Source organism: Scatophagus argus, chromosome 10, assembly GCF_020382885.2.
Source record: "Scatophagus argus isolate fScaArg1 chromosome 10, fScaArg1.pri, whole genome shotgun sequence".
NCBI lineage: Eukaryota > Metazoa > Chordata > Actinopteri > Scatophagidae > Scatophagus > Scatophagus argus.
The window spans coordinates 22203371-22216827 of NC_058502.1; the positions used below are offsets into that span (position 1 = coordinate 22203371).

Consider the following 13457-nt stretch of genomic DNA (forward strand, 5'->3'; position numbering starts at 1 on the left):
CCACCCCGAATGAACAGAAACACACCGCTTGTCTTTATAACAGACCTATATTTACCAAAGCCATAACAAAGATACAGAGAGATGAATGACAGGTTATATTTCTCAAGGGTCTATGTGAAATCAACAGCAAATCATCCAAGTCTATGTTACATTTCTGTCTTTAACACACACACGCACACACACACACACACACACACACACACACACACACACACACACACACACACACACGACACACAGAATCAGGTCTTTACAAACTGGAAACAGATCTTACTTTCTAATTCCACTTTATATAAGTATATTTGTAAATACATTATACATTCCACTTATAAATTAAGCATAATGTACATTTCCATAGCATTAAAACTTAAGTGCAATGTTGAAGCACTTGAGTATTTCTACAATACACAGCATATGCTCACATGCCAAATGCATTACAATACTTTCATATGGAAGTGTGTTTCATTGGGTGAAGAACTTGAAATCTCAGCACCTTCTCTGTTTTATTTTGATAGCCAGCGGTCAAAATTACCTAACTACATTTACTACACTACTTTAGATTTACTGTTCTACATTTATCTGATAGATATATAGTTACTAGTTACTTTTCAGCTTAAGATTTTATATACATTGTACATTGTTTAAGATTAATATGAAGCGGTTCCCCTCACAAAGGGTTGGTGTCTATTTGTGGCCTCTAGTCACGTTTCACATGTTTATGAATTGTTTGCCGTTCCACTAAAGACACATCTCCCCTTTAAACCTCTCATATGGTTTGATTTTTTAAATTATTATTTTTTTTAAAAGAAAGCACATTTATTTTGGGAACCACTGGATCATAGCTAAGTGTATATAGGTAGTTAGAACTATAGCTCCACCTCCAGCGGATACAGTGGTAAAATGCTCCTTACTAACTGATGCATCAGTACCCATAATCTGTCATACAAAAGAATGCGCATTTTAATACATTTTACTGAACGCAGTACCTTTACTTGTACTGGAGTATTTTACAGTTAAATGCTGGGTTAGTTTGATGTTGCTTCTGTTTCAAATGCAACATCAAAAACATCTGTATTATTCATCACTAAAATCATTTTGAAAAGGTTCAGGTACATTAACAGGAGGTCTGACTTGGTTTGATTCCAAAGGACATTACAGCACAGGCAAATTAAAAAAGGTAACTGCTTTGTAGATTGACGGTTTGTTGAAATTTTGTCTTACCCGCTGCTCGATGGAATGGCTGGTATGTAAGCTTTTGTCTAGCCTACTTCTACTAAAAGATGTTATGATACGTCCACTTCACTGTTCGATGCTTGTAATACATGATGTATGTTGTTCCCACAGACTCTCCAGTCACAACTAAGAACTTCTATGTGGAGAACATGAGGCCAGTCTCAACATGCCTGGCATTTTCTCTCCCAGCCTGGTCTGGGCATGGCATTCACCTTGTACTTGGCTGGCTGGAGGACCACCCCAAATTTACCCTCCAGACTGGGCAGAGGGTGGCCTGATGGGACAGAGAGGGTGAAGCGCTGTAGGATCCAAGACAGGAAGAGGAAGAGCTCCATTTTGGCCAAGGCCTCACCCAGACACACCCTGACCCCAGCACCGAACGGCAGGTAGCTGGGTGACGGGATAATCAGACCAGTGCCGTCGCTGTTCAAAAACCGACCTACAGAGGAAGGACACAGAAATCAGAATCAACACACACTACAAGCAAAACTACAAGCTTCCCAACCCAACCAACAAAAGCAAAGTGTTGGTGTTCGTGGTGTGTGATATAATTTCTATGTAAGTTATGATGAGCTAAAGTTATGGTATGCACTGCAATATGATAGCATGAAGTAGTCAAGTAGTCATGTTATGTTTCCATTAAGACTGAAAGAAAAGCAAGATACAGCTGTATTAAAAGATACAACTGGTTAAGGGCCTGTAAGCTATAGAAGGTAAAACTGTAATTGTGAAACTGTTTTATGGTAATGAAACACTGTCTATGGTAGCTATACACTGTCAATGCAATCTCATTGTAACTGCTGTAAACCTGAAAAAGAACATTTATTGTAATCCTGCATAAAAAACAATTGTTTTAAAAAAATAGCACAGAAAGAGGCCTGGAGATAATAGTGTCAGGTGCCAGCTGAAACTTAGGCTGAAATTAGAAGGCAGCTCAGAGAGGAGAACTAGTGGTGTGCATAGAAGCACATAAAAACATAACGGTGTAATCTGTACACAGAAGCACGTGCATAGAAGCACATAAAAAACATAACGGTGTAACCTGTACACAGAAGCATATGAAAATAATAAAATAATGAATAAACAGGTGCAAGATGAGGTCAGTGGAAAGTCCCCAGAAAACCTAATGGTGTAAAAGTCACCACCCAATTCAGGACAAAAACAGACACCTATTGGAGTAAATAAAACACAGTTGGCAAAAGGGATGGACAATAGGCGTGGAAAGGTGCAAACCTTAAGGTATATAATGTGAAGCCACCAGTCATTCTACGAGAGACCCTTCATGTGTACCTCGTGTGCTTTATGAACGGTTTTTCCCTTTTTTGCCGGCATTAAAGTCTTTGCTGTTCAGAATCCTGTCTCCTGTTGATGATTCTACTGGACTTCGAGGGAAGATTTTCCTGAACAATTTGACACAGTTAAAACTTAGAAATTACTGTGGTGTGGCTTTGAGTCTCCGCTCTGAGCCTACACGACAGGTGCTAAGCCTCTGCCAGCTCATATTTGGTCCACATGTGAAAAATAGTTCAACTTTTTTCAACATTTTTTTGCAAGAGTGAGCAATATAAACAGGCAACGTATTCCTTTCCCAGCTCGACACATATCCAGATGCACACGGTACTGATCTGTGACTGACAAAAGCTTAAGGTTAAGTTTTGCCACAATAATCATATTTTGACTGTCACACATTTCTCTGGATACTAATACTGCATTTTCTCAAACAGCTAGTAGCCTGTTTAAAGTTGGGTCTCAGGTAATGGCATTGTTGACACCAACAAATAACAAACAACCATGAATACAGTTTGGAAGAAAAACACAAGGGTGGATAAACTTCTGGTGCTTGTTAATGATTCAATTTTAGGGTGAAGACTGGATTGATGCAGTGGTTAGCACTGTCGCCTCATAGCAAGAGGGTTCCAGGTTCGAATCCCGGTCTGGGCCCTTCTATGTGGAGTTTGCATGTTCTCCCTGTGCCTGCGTGGGTTTTCTCCGGGTTCTCCGGCTTCCTCCCACAATACCAAAAACATGCACATTAGGTTAATTGGCTACTCTAAATTGCCCCTAGGTGTGAGTGTGAGAGTGTGTGGTTGTCTGTCTTTGTGTGTTGGCCCTGCGATTGACTGGCGACCAGTCCAGGGTGAACCCCGCCTCTCGCCCGTAGTCAGCTGGGATAGGCTCCAGCTCCCCCGCGACCCTGACGGTTAAGCGGTATAGAAAATGGATGGATGGATGGGCTGGATTGAAGTATAGGTTTAGGTTAAGGTTAGGGTAAAGGTTGGATGGTGGTTAAACCTCCAGGAAAATGAATGTAAGTCTATGTAATATCCCCAAACGTGATGGAAACAAGACTTTGTGTGTGTGTTTGTGCATGTTAATGTCTCAGCCAACTGTAGCTTTGTAGTAATATACACGTTCCAAAAGATGAAACTACATTTGAAGTTTTGTGATGGAACAGTACATGTCAGACCCTTTCACTACACGTTCCTGCAAATATTTCACAATAAAAGTCATGTTAAGAAATGGAGGGATTCTTTCCATTGAAAAACTAAAAGGCTTTTAATTTGAAGTGGAAGTGTGAGTTTATAAGACACTTAACAATTACACTTCAGTGCATCATATTTTTTAAGTTTCCTCTCACCGGGGTCAAAGAGCTCAGGGTTTTTCCATTCCTTCTCATCATGGTGCAGGGACCACAAGTTGATGATGACTCGAGTTCCTTTCCTCACCATAAAATCCCCAATGCTACAGAGATGCATAGACAGAAAAGCAACATTTTATGAACTGTGTTTACTCACATTTAATGTTTGCAGGTGTGAAAACGTTGTGCATGAAGCAAATGCATGTTCTGAGATAGAAACAAATACTCCAAAGATTCTGCCAGAGGTGGGTGACAATGAATGACCCAGTGTTGAATGTACCTGGTGTCACCAAGAGCCACATGAGGGATGAACAAAGGGGCCACGGGTCGGATCCGTAACACCTCCCTGATGGTGGCCTCCAGGTAGGGCAGACTGCCTCTGTCACTGAGGTGGGGGGACCGGTCTCCTCCCACCTTACTGTCCAGCTCCTCCTGAATACGCCTCTGAATCTAATCACACACAAACACAGTCACAAGTATCCATATTCTGCACCAAGAATACATTTAATTTAATGTACATGCGATCTTTAAAGAGTTCGCAAACAAAATTCAGAGAATTTTTTCCAGTCCTAGAATTTGTATGAATACAAACATAGTATTTGGCAAGTGAAACTGCTATGCAGAAATGTAGAGGTTGAGTTTTGTTCATCATACTTTTAGTCACTTTTATCAATTGCATTGTCTCTGTCTTACATTCAGATGCATTAAAATGTGTTATTTAGGCTATAATGGCTATTTTATTGTTTGAACAGATTAAGCATACTCCACCCAAGCTTAACTGTAAATAAATAAAATTTTTTAAAAAAAGGAATTATAAAGCAATTTACAAACTTTGACCACAATATCAATATATGCTTTTCTATATACAGAATTAATCTGTGTAAGCCAATGCATACATTTCTGTTTGTATGATTATGATTATGGCTGTTTCTATTCATCCCTAATCTCTGCCACTACATAAAACAAAACAAAACTGAAACAATGAAAAGAACAGAGCAATGAAATTCAGAAAACTCTTAGAAATTATTGTTAAAAAAAGAGAGAGATTTCCAATTTATGAATCATAAAAATGTTTTCATCATGTGGTTGGGTCCAGGGTAACGGCCTTACAGTATGGCTAGATAAACACATTCCATTATCCAAACAGAAATGTGTGAGGGAGGAATTAAAACTTGTGACTGGCCATTTGAACAGAAAACAGGGAAAACACCCCACCCCTCGTGCACACCGCAGCAGCGCCACCCTCACCTGCGGGTGATGGATGAGGTAGGTGACCGCCCACTTGAGCACGGTGGTGGTGGTTTCCACGCCGGCTCCGAAGATGTCTCCCACAGTCATGAGGAGGTGGTCGTCACTCAGGCCCACAGACTCTGCACTGATCTCTGCTGTGTTGTTGTTCTCAGCGCTGCGCTTGGCTCTCAGCAGGGCATCCAGCAGGTCTCTCTGCACATGGTCACTGTAGTCTGCCTAGGAGGGGGAAGCCAACGTGCAGCACACGCGCACACACACACACACACACACACACACAGTATACTATATTTCATTTAGCAGAGAGACAAACTTAAAATCACTACCGCAGTACATTTTGTCAGTATCTGTGTATGGCAATAACTTCCAGCAAAGACGCAGGAAGTAGAGGAAGTAGTTAAAAACAGATTGGTTGACGGGGTTGTTGATGATGATGATGTTTTCTATTGCCATTTGATCACTGAGTAGAGTTACACAGAACTCCAGGAGAGAGCAGGAAGTTGGATATTTTTTTCCACCCCACTGTCCTTCTTCTCATATTGCTTCGGACTGTTTATAAGTGATTTGTACAACACTTTGTTAAATAAATTTAAAAAAAAATGCTTTTTTTCAAGGATATTTCCTGAAAAACAAGTATATAATTTACTGATAATAAGAGACATTAAAATGTAGTTTCTGATTACGAAATACATGGCCATTGTTTTAGTAATGTCATCCATAGGATTACAGAAAAATTGCAACATAATCTCAATAATCTGATCTGGATTACTTCCAAATCAGTCATTGAACATATTGCACCTCATACTGAAAAAAAGCCTCCAGTCGTAAACATCCGAGTTCCATAACTATTCTGTTTTGTCTTCAAATATTTCAAAACATTTTCAGTGCAAACAAGTTATTTACCATTTCCAGCTGCTCATATCAAATGACCCTGGCAAAAATGGTACACTGGTACAAACTACAGAAGTACTGTGTGTACTCCACAGCATGTGTGATGCTGTTTTTTGTTTTTGTTGCTGCTCTTTTTAATCAAAGGCCACATGGAGGACGTAGAAGATTGCTTACTTGAAGTGTTCAGCTTCCATTTTTATTGTAAATAAAACAAGTCAGATACACTTTTTATGAGCTGACCGCGCATTTGCTGTGCTGAATAAAGTTTCTGAGTTTAAACTTGCCATACTTTAAAGAAATACTAAAAATAAGATACATTTAAAGAAATAATCAAGTAAACATTGACTATATTGGAAACCTTATCTTCCACATTTGCTGATGTCAGCCTGTTTTTGCATGGTCAGCCAACCTGATGTATGTCACCGTTACATCTTAATCATCTTCACTCCATTTCAGCACAGGGCATATTATTCACAAGAGGCCAACCGTACCTTATGTGCATCGTATTCCCTCTGTAGAAGCTGGTCTCTGATTGAAACACACTGCTTTAGAAGACGCAGGTCTGCATTGGGGAAAATCTGCGACAAAGAGGCACATGTCATTCTTAAATATACAGTAAGCTTTATTGTAATATCAGTGTAGTTCTGTTGGAATAATCGCTACAAACAGTATGTTGTGATCCCTCACTCTCTTCTGTCATTCTCCTAAACTTCATCTTTAAATGTAGAGCTGTGGATGGGCCTATCGGGTTTGAATATCCCTCATTTGAACATTTTTAACAAATAACAAGTAAATCAAATGAAATCAGTATAACTGCTGCATTTTGCACTTTCATGTACCCAGCAGCAGAGGACTGTTTCTTTCAGCACAAAAGCTTTTTGGCACACATATATTATGGGAGTCATAGGAAATTTGCTTTTAATGTATTTAACATAGCTAGTAATAATTTAAACTGCTACCCAGCAAACACCAGCAGTAATTACATATGAATTATATTGACTCATTGAACACACCGATGATTAAAAATATTCACAGTGCATCTTGAGTTGCGATTCTGTCTATCTCTTGCATCTTCCTGCACCTTCTTGTTTAGCACCTTATTTACCACATTCAGAGTGTTCATGTTGTCTACCTGTAACCAGGGGAAGATGTCCACCAGACTGTCCTTTGCCACAGTGTCCACGATGCCCTGGCTGTAGTGCAGCATGGCCTCAAACTCTGGGTCTCCTCTGCGGTAGGACGAGTTGAAGCAGAGTGAACAGATGACGTTGGTGACGGCCCGAGTCAGCTCAGGAGACAGATCCAGAGCCAGTCCAGCTGCTGCCGCCTCGGACAGGACTGAGCACAGAGACTGAGCCTCTGCACAGACTGAGCAGGACATGGGCGACAAACCATCTTCACTGAATGACGTGTTTACAGTCTGTTACTAAAATGTTCACTTGTTTTGTGTGCTTATCAAAGTCTGATATATCTTATTCCTCGTGCCGTATTTTATCCATCTATTTAAAACACATCAGTGAACCACACTGCTGCACTAGGTGACATGAACATCGCTGTAGCATTTCTTTTTTGACTCAAATCTTCAGTACCAAAGAGCTAGGCGCTACAGACAGGGTAGGGAAGTCAGAAAGCACTGATAGAGCCTGAAACTTCTTACACACCAAACTCATTACAATCAACCTGTTTTCACTGGGGCCTTTTTTACTTTCTTTTTTCTTTTTTGTAGACAGTAACTTTAATGGAAATTGTGTTCAGTGAATCAGTGTATTGGGGGCACTTCGTCTGGAAAGATAAAGTTTTCTTGAATGTATTCTTTAATGCTTTGCGCAGTTCAAACTAAATTCCATTCTCTTTTACTCTATATGTTCAGAGGCAGAAATCTCAAATACGGATGTCTCAGAATGAAGATAAACAAACCAAAACCATGTGCATTGATTGATGCCACTAGAGGGCAGACAGAAGGTCGTCAAAGTGTCAGGGATGCAACCTAAAAGGTGTTATAACCCTCATGTTAAGATGAACTGAAATGTACGTACTGATCTTCTCAATGGACGCAGAGCCTTCTCCAAACATACACAGGGCTCCATGAACTATTTTCCTGTGGAATCTCCAGGTAGCACTGTAGTCTCCAAACGCGATGTCTTTCCCATCTCTGGTCAGAACATCTGTGGTTACCTTCATCACACACAGGACAGGGATGGAGGAGGAAAAAAAATCACATGTAACTACTGCTGCTAAGAAGCAGAACATGAAGAAGAAGAAGAAGAAGAGGTATACCCACAGTTCTGGGTCTCCCAGCAAATATCTTTCCCTTCTTCAGCAGCACTTCTTTGGCGTGGGTGTGATGGTTGATGATGATGACACAGTGGGGGCCCATCATCAGAGAGTATGTCGGTCCGTATTTCTCCTGCAGTTTTTTGAAAAGCACATGGGGAGGGAGTGGGCTCCGCAGACTCAGCAGACTGCCGATCAGGGGCAGCGCTGGAAGGTGAGGGGGCTCCTGAGGGCCAGGTGCAGACATCCTAAGCCTTAGCTGCAATACTAAAAAAGCCAGAACCACAGCCAAAAGCACCAACAGAAACCAAATTATATCCATAGCAGAGGGCCGTGACAGAGGGGTCTAGTTCAACGGAGGCCAGGCATCACAGAGAGAAGCTATGCAGGAAGGCCACGAGCTGCTGCTGGGCCACGCTTTTATGCAGCTCCTTCAATGTCAAATCCTTGAATCCGAATATTTAAGGCTGGGCAAATTCAAACAAGATAAGATGACGCTAGATTCACTGAATCCTTGAAAAGTAGCAATACCACAGTGTATAAATATTGTGTTACATGTTTACATTTAAATAGAAGTATAATATATCAGCATTAAAATTTATTTGAAGCACCAAAAGTAACAGTACAGTATACAGAATAGCATTCTTCAGAATAATATTGTATTTTAATTGCATTGATGTGTTCATCTCTTTAATGTTGCAGCTGGTAAAGGTGGTTTTACTACATCATATAGTGTATCTACTGGGTAGCTTATGAATTTCCCTTAAGGTATCAATAAAGTTTTATCTGATCCATCCATTTTCTATACCGCTTATCTGTCTGGGTCATGGAGGGGGGCTGGAGCCCATCCCAGCTGACAACGGGCAAGAGGGAGGGTACACCCTGGGCTGGTTACAGAAGGGCCCAGACCCCGAGTCGAACCTGGTACCCTCTTGCTGTGACGTGACAGCACTAACCACCGCCCCAATGTGCTGCCCCATTTTATTTTATCTTCAAGCTGAAAGTGAGATACTGATCTCATGTCAATGTGGCAGGAGATGGAAGCGCTCCAGTAAAGTACAGGTTCCTCAAAACTGTACTTAAGTACAGTAAATGTACTTACTTAAGTAAACGTTAATTTCCACCACGTTAATTTCCATTGCACTGAAATATATATTGAGAAAATCCATGAAATCTCTAAAAGTCTACCAGCAAAATTATGTCTGTAAAATAAATGATGACACCATCACCAAGGAGCTCTAAATTACAATTTACATCGATTTATGGACATGGACAAAATGACTGTTTAAAATAACCTCGTTAAATAGCAACTGTATTTAATAATGAAATAAAAAAGCTAGTCCATTCATTTATTTTTAAATTTGCGAGACTATGAATTTTGAAGAGAGTCAAATTCTTAGTTTAAGTCCGTTAGACGCGTTGCTGTCTGTTTTGTCCCTGTCCGCGCACCATCGCTAGCCAAAACAGAAAATGGCTTCAACTGAGTCTCAGCCGCGGTTTGGCCAGTCTGTCAAGGGTTTATTATCCGATAAAGTGGGCTGCTGTAGCGGCGACGTGATAGCACTGACCCGCCAAGTGCTGAAGGGATCCCGCAGTCAGGAGGTAAAACTATACGAGTGATTTAATCAAAAAAATATCGCTGTTGTTTACAGCTTCATCATATTGTTTCTAGTAGCTAACACGCACAGAACAAACGGAAACACATTCAGAAGTGTCATTTTGTATTCAAAATAAAAGCATTTGTAGCACGTCCAACGTAGTTCCCATTGACTCCATCGCTAGTTATTTTAATTTGAAAAGTGAGCTTTGGGCGTCATTTTCGGTGACTTGATACTGGTAGCTAACTACAATGCAGGATAGTAGAATTCACTAATTTAATGGGATTTTTTTTATGTAGCCAAACTTCTTTGATAAAGACATTTAACGCGACGTTAAGTTGTTGAAATAGAACTGTATATTAGTGTTGGAATAATATTTTTCATCACAAACAACAGACTTGAACCCAGTATTACTTACTTCAACTCTTTGTCAGTAGATGAATCGTTTGAGTCATTTTTCCGGCGAGCCTTTGTCTCCTGTGATATTCAAGGTTGGGTCAGATTACTTTGAAATGTAGGTTAGTCCGTTTCTGAATACCAAAATACACGGCAATGTTAATGTTAGTCAAATAAAATGCATTTACCACATTTACCATTAACGGACAAATGATACTGTGTGTAGTTTACAACACAACTGCTGACACAACTGACCGCCTGAGAGGAGTAATCTGCTTTCATATACAGCAATACACATACAGCATATTCATATTCATGAAATATTTTTTTTTTAAATTGCCTAAAAACGTAGTCTGAGGTGATAATAGTTGCTTATTCTTTGTAAACTTATTACATAATCCAAATTACAGGTAATCTGTCACTGTCCAACCCGAAATCAGAACTTTCTGTCTGAAAAAAGCCAATTAGAGGACCTCGGGGATCATGACTTTTGAAACAGTTTTATTATTATTATTATTACTATTTTTACATTTCTAAATTCTGAACAATGAATCGATTCATCAAGAAAATCAGTTGCAGCTCTAAATGACTCATGTCTCTTCCAGCTTCTTGGTCAAGCAGCAAGAAATATGGTCATTCAGGAGGATGCTATCCTGCATTCTGAGGATGTAAGTATCAACAGTTCAGCTGTAGGGGATTACTGGTATTTTATAACCTTATGACAGATCTACTGTCATCTTCCTGCCAAAAGTCACTTCTGACAAGATGTCAGAGTGAGACTTTTACCTGAGAGAGAGACTCGTGTTTCTGCTTAAACAAAAAGGATTTTACTCTTTAACAAAAGATTTCTCTCTGTAGGGATTCCTTTCTGTAATGCTGTCAGTCACTCTGAGTAACAGTCTCAGCCTGTGAGTGGTGATAAAGCAGTTTTAGCAGACATAAATTTGACAGTCACAGTTGTCCCAAAGGATTACGATGAAGCCGCTGCAGTTGTGCCCCAGCTAACGTGTGAGCTGTTCTACTGGACCAAAGTATGAATCTTTTACACACCAGAATATGTAAACAAAGGGCCCCAGGTTTAAAATTACAGGAATTCCTCTTTAACTCCTCTTTAAGAGAGTCTCAGCATAACCTGAACAGTTGCACAATAGATCACATGACATTAAGCTCAGGTTTCTAATTTGTGATTGTGAAATGAAGTAATAGGAGGTGAAGTTAATTGCTCTTGCTGTATGGTCCATGAGATGTCACAACTCAACATTATTCTCACCTGCCTTCCAGAGTCTGAGGAAAATGTCCATTATCACCACACATTTACAGTACCAGTAAGTATCGCTCAGCTGTTTACGAGTAGAAATATTTCAAACCAGTTCACTTTTGCTCAAACTGGGTGTGAACATTGAGTCTCTCTCTGTTTGTCTAAGGCAGGAGGCCATCCAGAAAAAGTAAGTGTAAACTCTGCATTCTGCTGATGCTTTTAAAGAAACAGCTGACATCATGTCTCAACAGTTAGTCATAACACAAACCGATGACGTGCACTGACCTCCTGTTCTCATCCTCCAGCGTGGAGCACTCTAAAAACCTGCAGGACCAGCTGAGACACCTGCTGAAGTGACTGGCGCCCCCCCGGCCTCAGGAGGGTCCTGTGCGAACCAGCACTGTCTCAGCAGTGTCTGTGGGATTTAATGCTGGCCCACATGGATCATCTGCCATACTGCTACTGTAAACGCACTGCCAGCTGCTGCAGTTGGGGCTGTTGTCATTTCATGTGCCTGTGTTTAAGGATTGGTCAGCAAAGAGAGGACCACGTACAGTTTTTTGAGTTATGTAAAATGTTTACACTGATTTATGAAATACGTTTGTCTCCATCGTCTTAAAAAGTTGTAGGCCTGCACCAAAGCATAACCTCTTTTAATGTTTGTCTTTAGAGTGCACCTCATCACCATCATTGACTGGTAGAGCTTAATATTGTGTATTGTTGTCTTGATTGTGCAGGCACTTTGTGAGAGCAACAGTTCTGAAAATAGAATGAGCCTTCTGGAATTTGTTGAGTTCTTTGTACAAATATTCATTTTAGCCATTTAGGTTTTGAAAGAGGAGTAGTTCAACAAAAAAGATCTCACCGCACTTGAATAAGATGAAAAGATGGACTGGGAAAAGTTTTGGCCTGTTTGGTGATCTCTGCTTTATGGTTTGCATCTGGTACATTGGACTCAAATGTATCTACTTACAAATTCAGTTTAATTTGTATTAAAGTTGTACCTCAATAGAGTTTGCTGCTTTAACATTCACAGTTTCCCTTTCTGTGACTGCTTTAATTGTCATGACTTTAGACAAAGAAATGTTGCATCTAAAATGACATGGGGCCCAACCCACAGAGTAATGAAAGCTCTGATTTTTTGTTTTTTTTTAAAGGCACAGTTCACCACAAAATCAAAAATGTATATGTTTCCTCTTACCGGTGGTGCTGTTTTGGCGTGAGCTGCCAAGTTTTGGGGATATCAGCTATGCTACATGAAACTGCTGTGGAGTATCTTGAGTGACCGAGTTTTGATTTCTGGAAAGACAGACAACTGCTGAGTTTTTTTTAAAATGTGCAAACACACAGACACAAGTTAGGTGCCATCTAGTTCCATTATACTAAAGAGAAGGCAGACATTACAGCCCATATCTCAAAAACTCTGCAGCTCATGCCGAAAGAATCCAGATAAAATATGTATTTTAGATTTTGGTGTGAACTGTCCCTGCACCCATTTATTTGTTTGTAATTGTTTCTAATTAAAGTTCTTAAAGAACCGAAGATTAAGAAAGACTATAATTATTCTGGTGTCACACTCAGTCTTAACAGTTGGCAGTGAACTGGAAGTGAAGAGCCTGTATTTAAAAAATATTTCTCCATAAAGCTAAGAAATTTCTGGTGATGCAGAAAACTTTCTGCATCCTCAGCCCAGACTCGTGATAAGGAGCAAAGGGACAAAGTTATCAGCAGCCTGAAGGCCAAACAGCTGCTTGACCCTGACCGTGTCCTTGAGGCTATGCTGCTGAGTCTTGTTACCTAATACTGCACGTGTTCCACAGCAGGGTGGGGAGAACGTCCTGCCGATGAGCTGGCTGAGGGTGCGTTCCTGGACTGGATTCATAAAGGGGACATAGCGGCCTTCAAAGACAACCCAGCCAGT

The 13457-nt window shown here is 40.3% G+C and overlaps 2 protein-coding genes across 3 annotated transcripts; one reads left to right on the plus strand and one right to left on the minus strand.

The window, feature by feature from the left end:
* Positions 1 to 30: 30 nt before the first annotated feature.
* On the minus strand, positions 31 to 9333 carry LOC124066145 (steroid 17-alpha-hydroxylase/17,20 lyase). Its single transcript, XM_046402292.1, has 8 exons — positions 8292 to 9333; positions 8047 to 8185; positions 7143 to 7378; positions 6502 to 6588; positions 5120 to 5338; positions 4152 to 4321; positions 3872 to 3975; positions 31 to 1672 (listed from the first exon to the last, which is right to left on the minus strand). The coding sequence occupies exons 1-8, from the start codon at positions 8604 to 8606 to the stop codon at positions 1395 to 1397; spliced, it is 1548 nt and encodes a 515-aa protein (XP_046258248.1). The 5' UTR covers positions 8607 to 9333; the 3' UTR covers positions 31 to 1394.
* A 363-nt stretch (positions 9334 to 9696) lies between these two features.
* On the plus strand, positions 9697 to 13084 carry borcs7 (BLOC-1 related complex subunit 7). 2 transcript variants are annotated; one of them, XM_046402296.1, is made up of 5 exons: positions 9697 to 9886; positions 10884 to 10946; positions 11560 to 11603; positions 11707 to 11723; positions 11842 to 13084. In XM_046402296.1, the coding sequence occupies exons 1-5, from the start codon at positions 9755 to 9757 to the stop codon at positions 11874 to 11876; spliced, it is 291 nt and encodes a 96-aa protein (XP_046258252.1). In that variant the 5' UTR covers positions 9697 to 9754; the 3' UTR covers positions 11877 to 13084. The 2 variants fall into 2 exon arrangements, with proteins under 2 accessions (XP_046258252.1, XP_046258251.1); XM_046402295.1 differs by having other exon boundaries at positions 9703 to 9886; positions 11703 to 11723.
* Positions 13085 to 13457: the final 373 nt, after the last annotated feature.

Coding starts and splice junctions, on each gene's coding strand:
- LOC124066145 (XM_046402292.1), bottom strand. CDS start 8,606: ATGGATATAATTTGGTTTCTGTTGGTGCTTTTGGCTGTGGTTCTGGCT. Junction 7,379..8,046: donor TGCGTCCATTGAGAAGATCA/GTACGTACATTT, acceptor TGTCCTGCTCAG/TCTGTGCAGAGGCTCAGTCT. Junction 1,673..3,871: donor CCCTGAGCTCTTTGACCCCG/GTGAGAGGAAAC, acceptor CTTCCTCTGTAG/GTCGGTTTTTGAACAGCGAC.
- borcs7 (XM_046402295.1), top strand. CDS start 9,755: ATGGCTTCAACTGAGTCTCAGCCGCGGTTTGGCCAGTCTGTCAAGGGT. Junction 9,887..10,883: donor AGGGATCCCGCAGTCAGGAG/GTAAAACTATAC, acceptor TGTCTCTTCCAG/CTTCTTGGTCAAGCAGCAAG. Junction 10,947..11,559: donor CTATCCTGCATTCTGAGGAT/GTAAGTATCAAC, acceptor CCTGCCTTCCAG/AGTCTGAGGAAAATGTCCAT.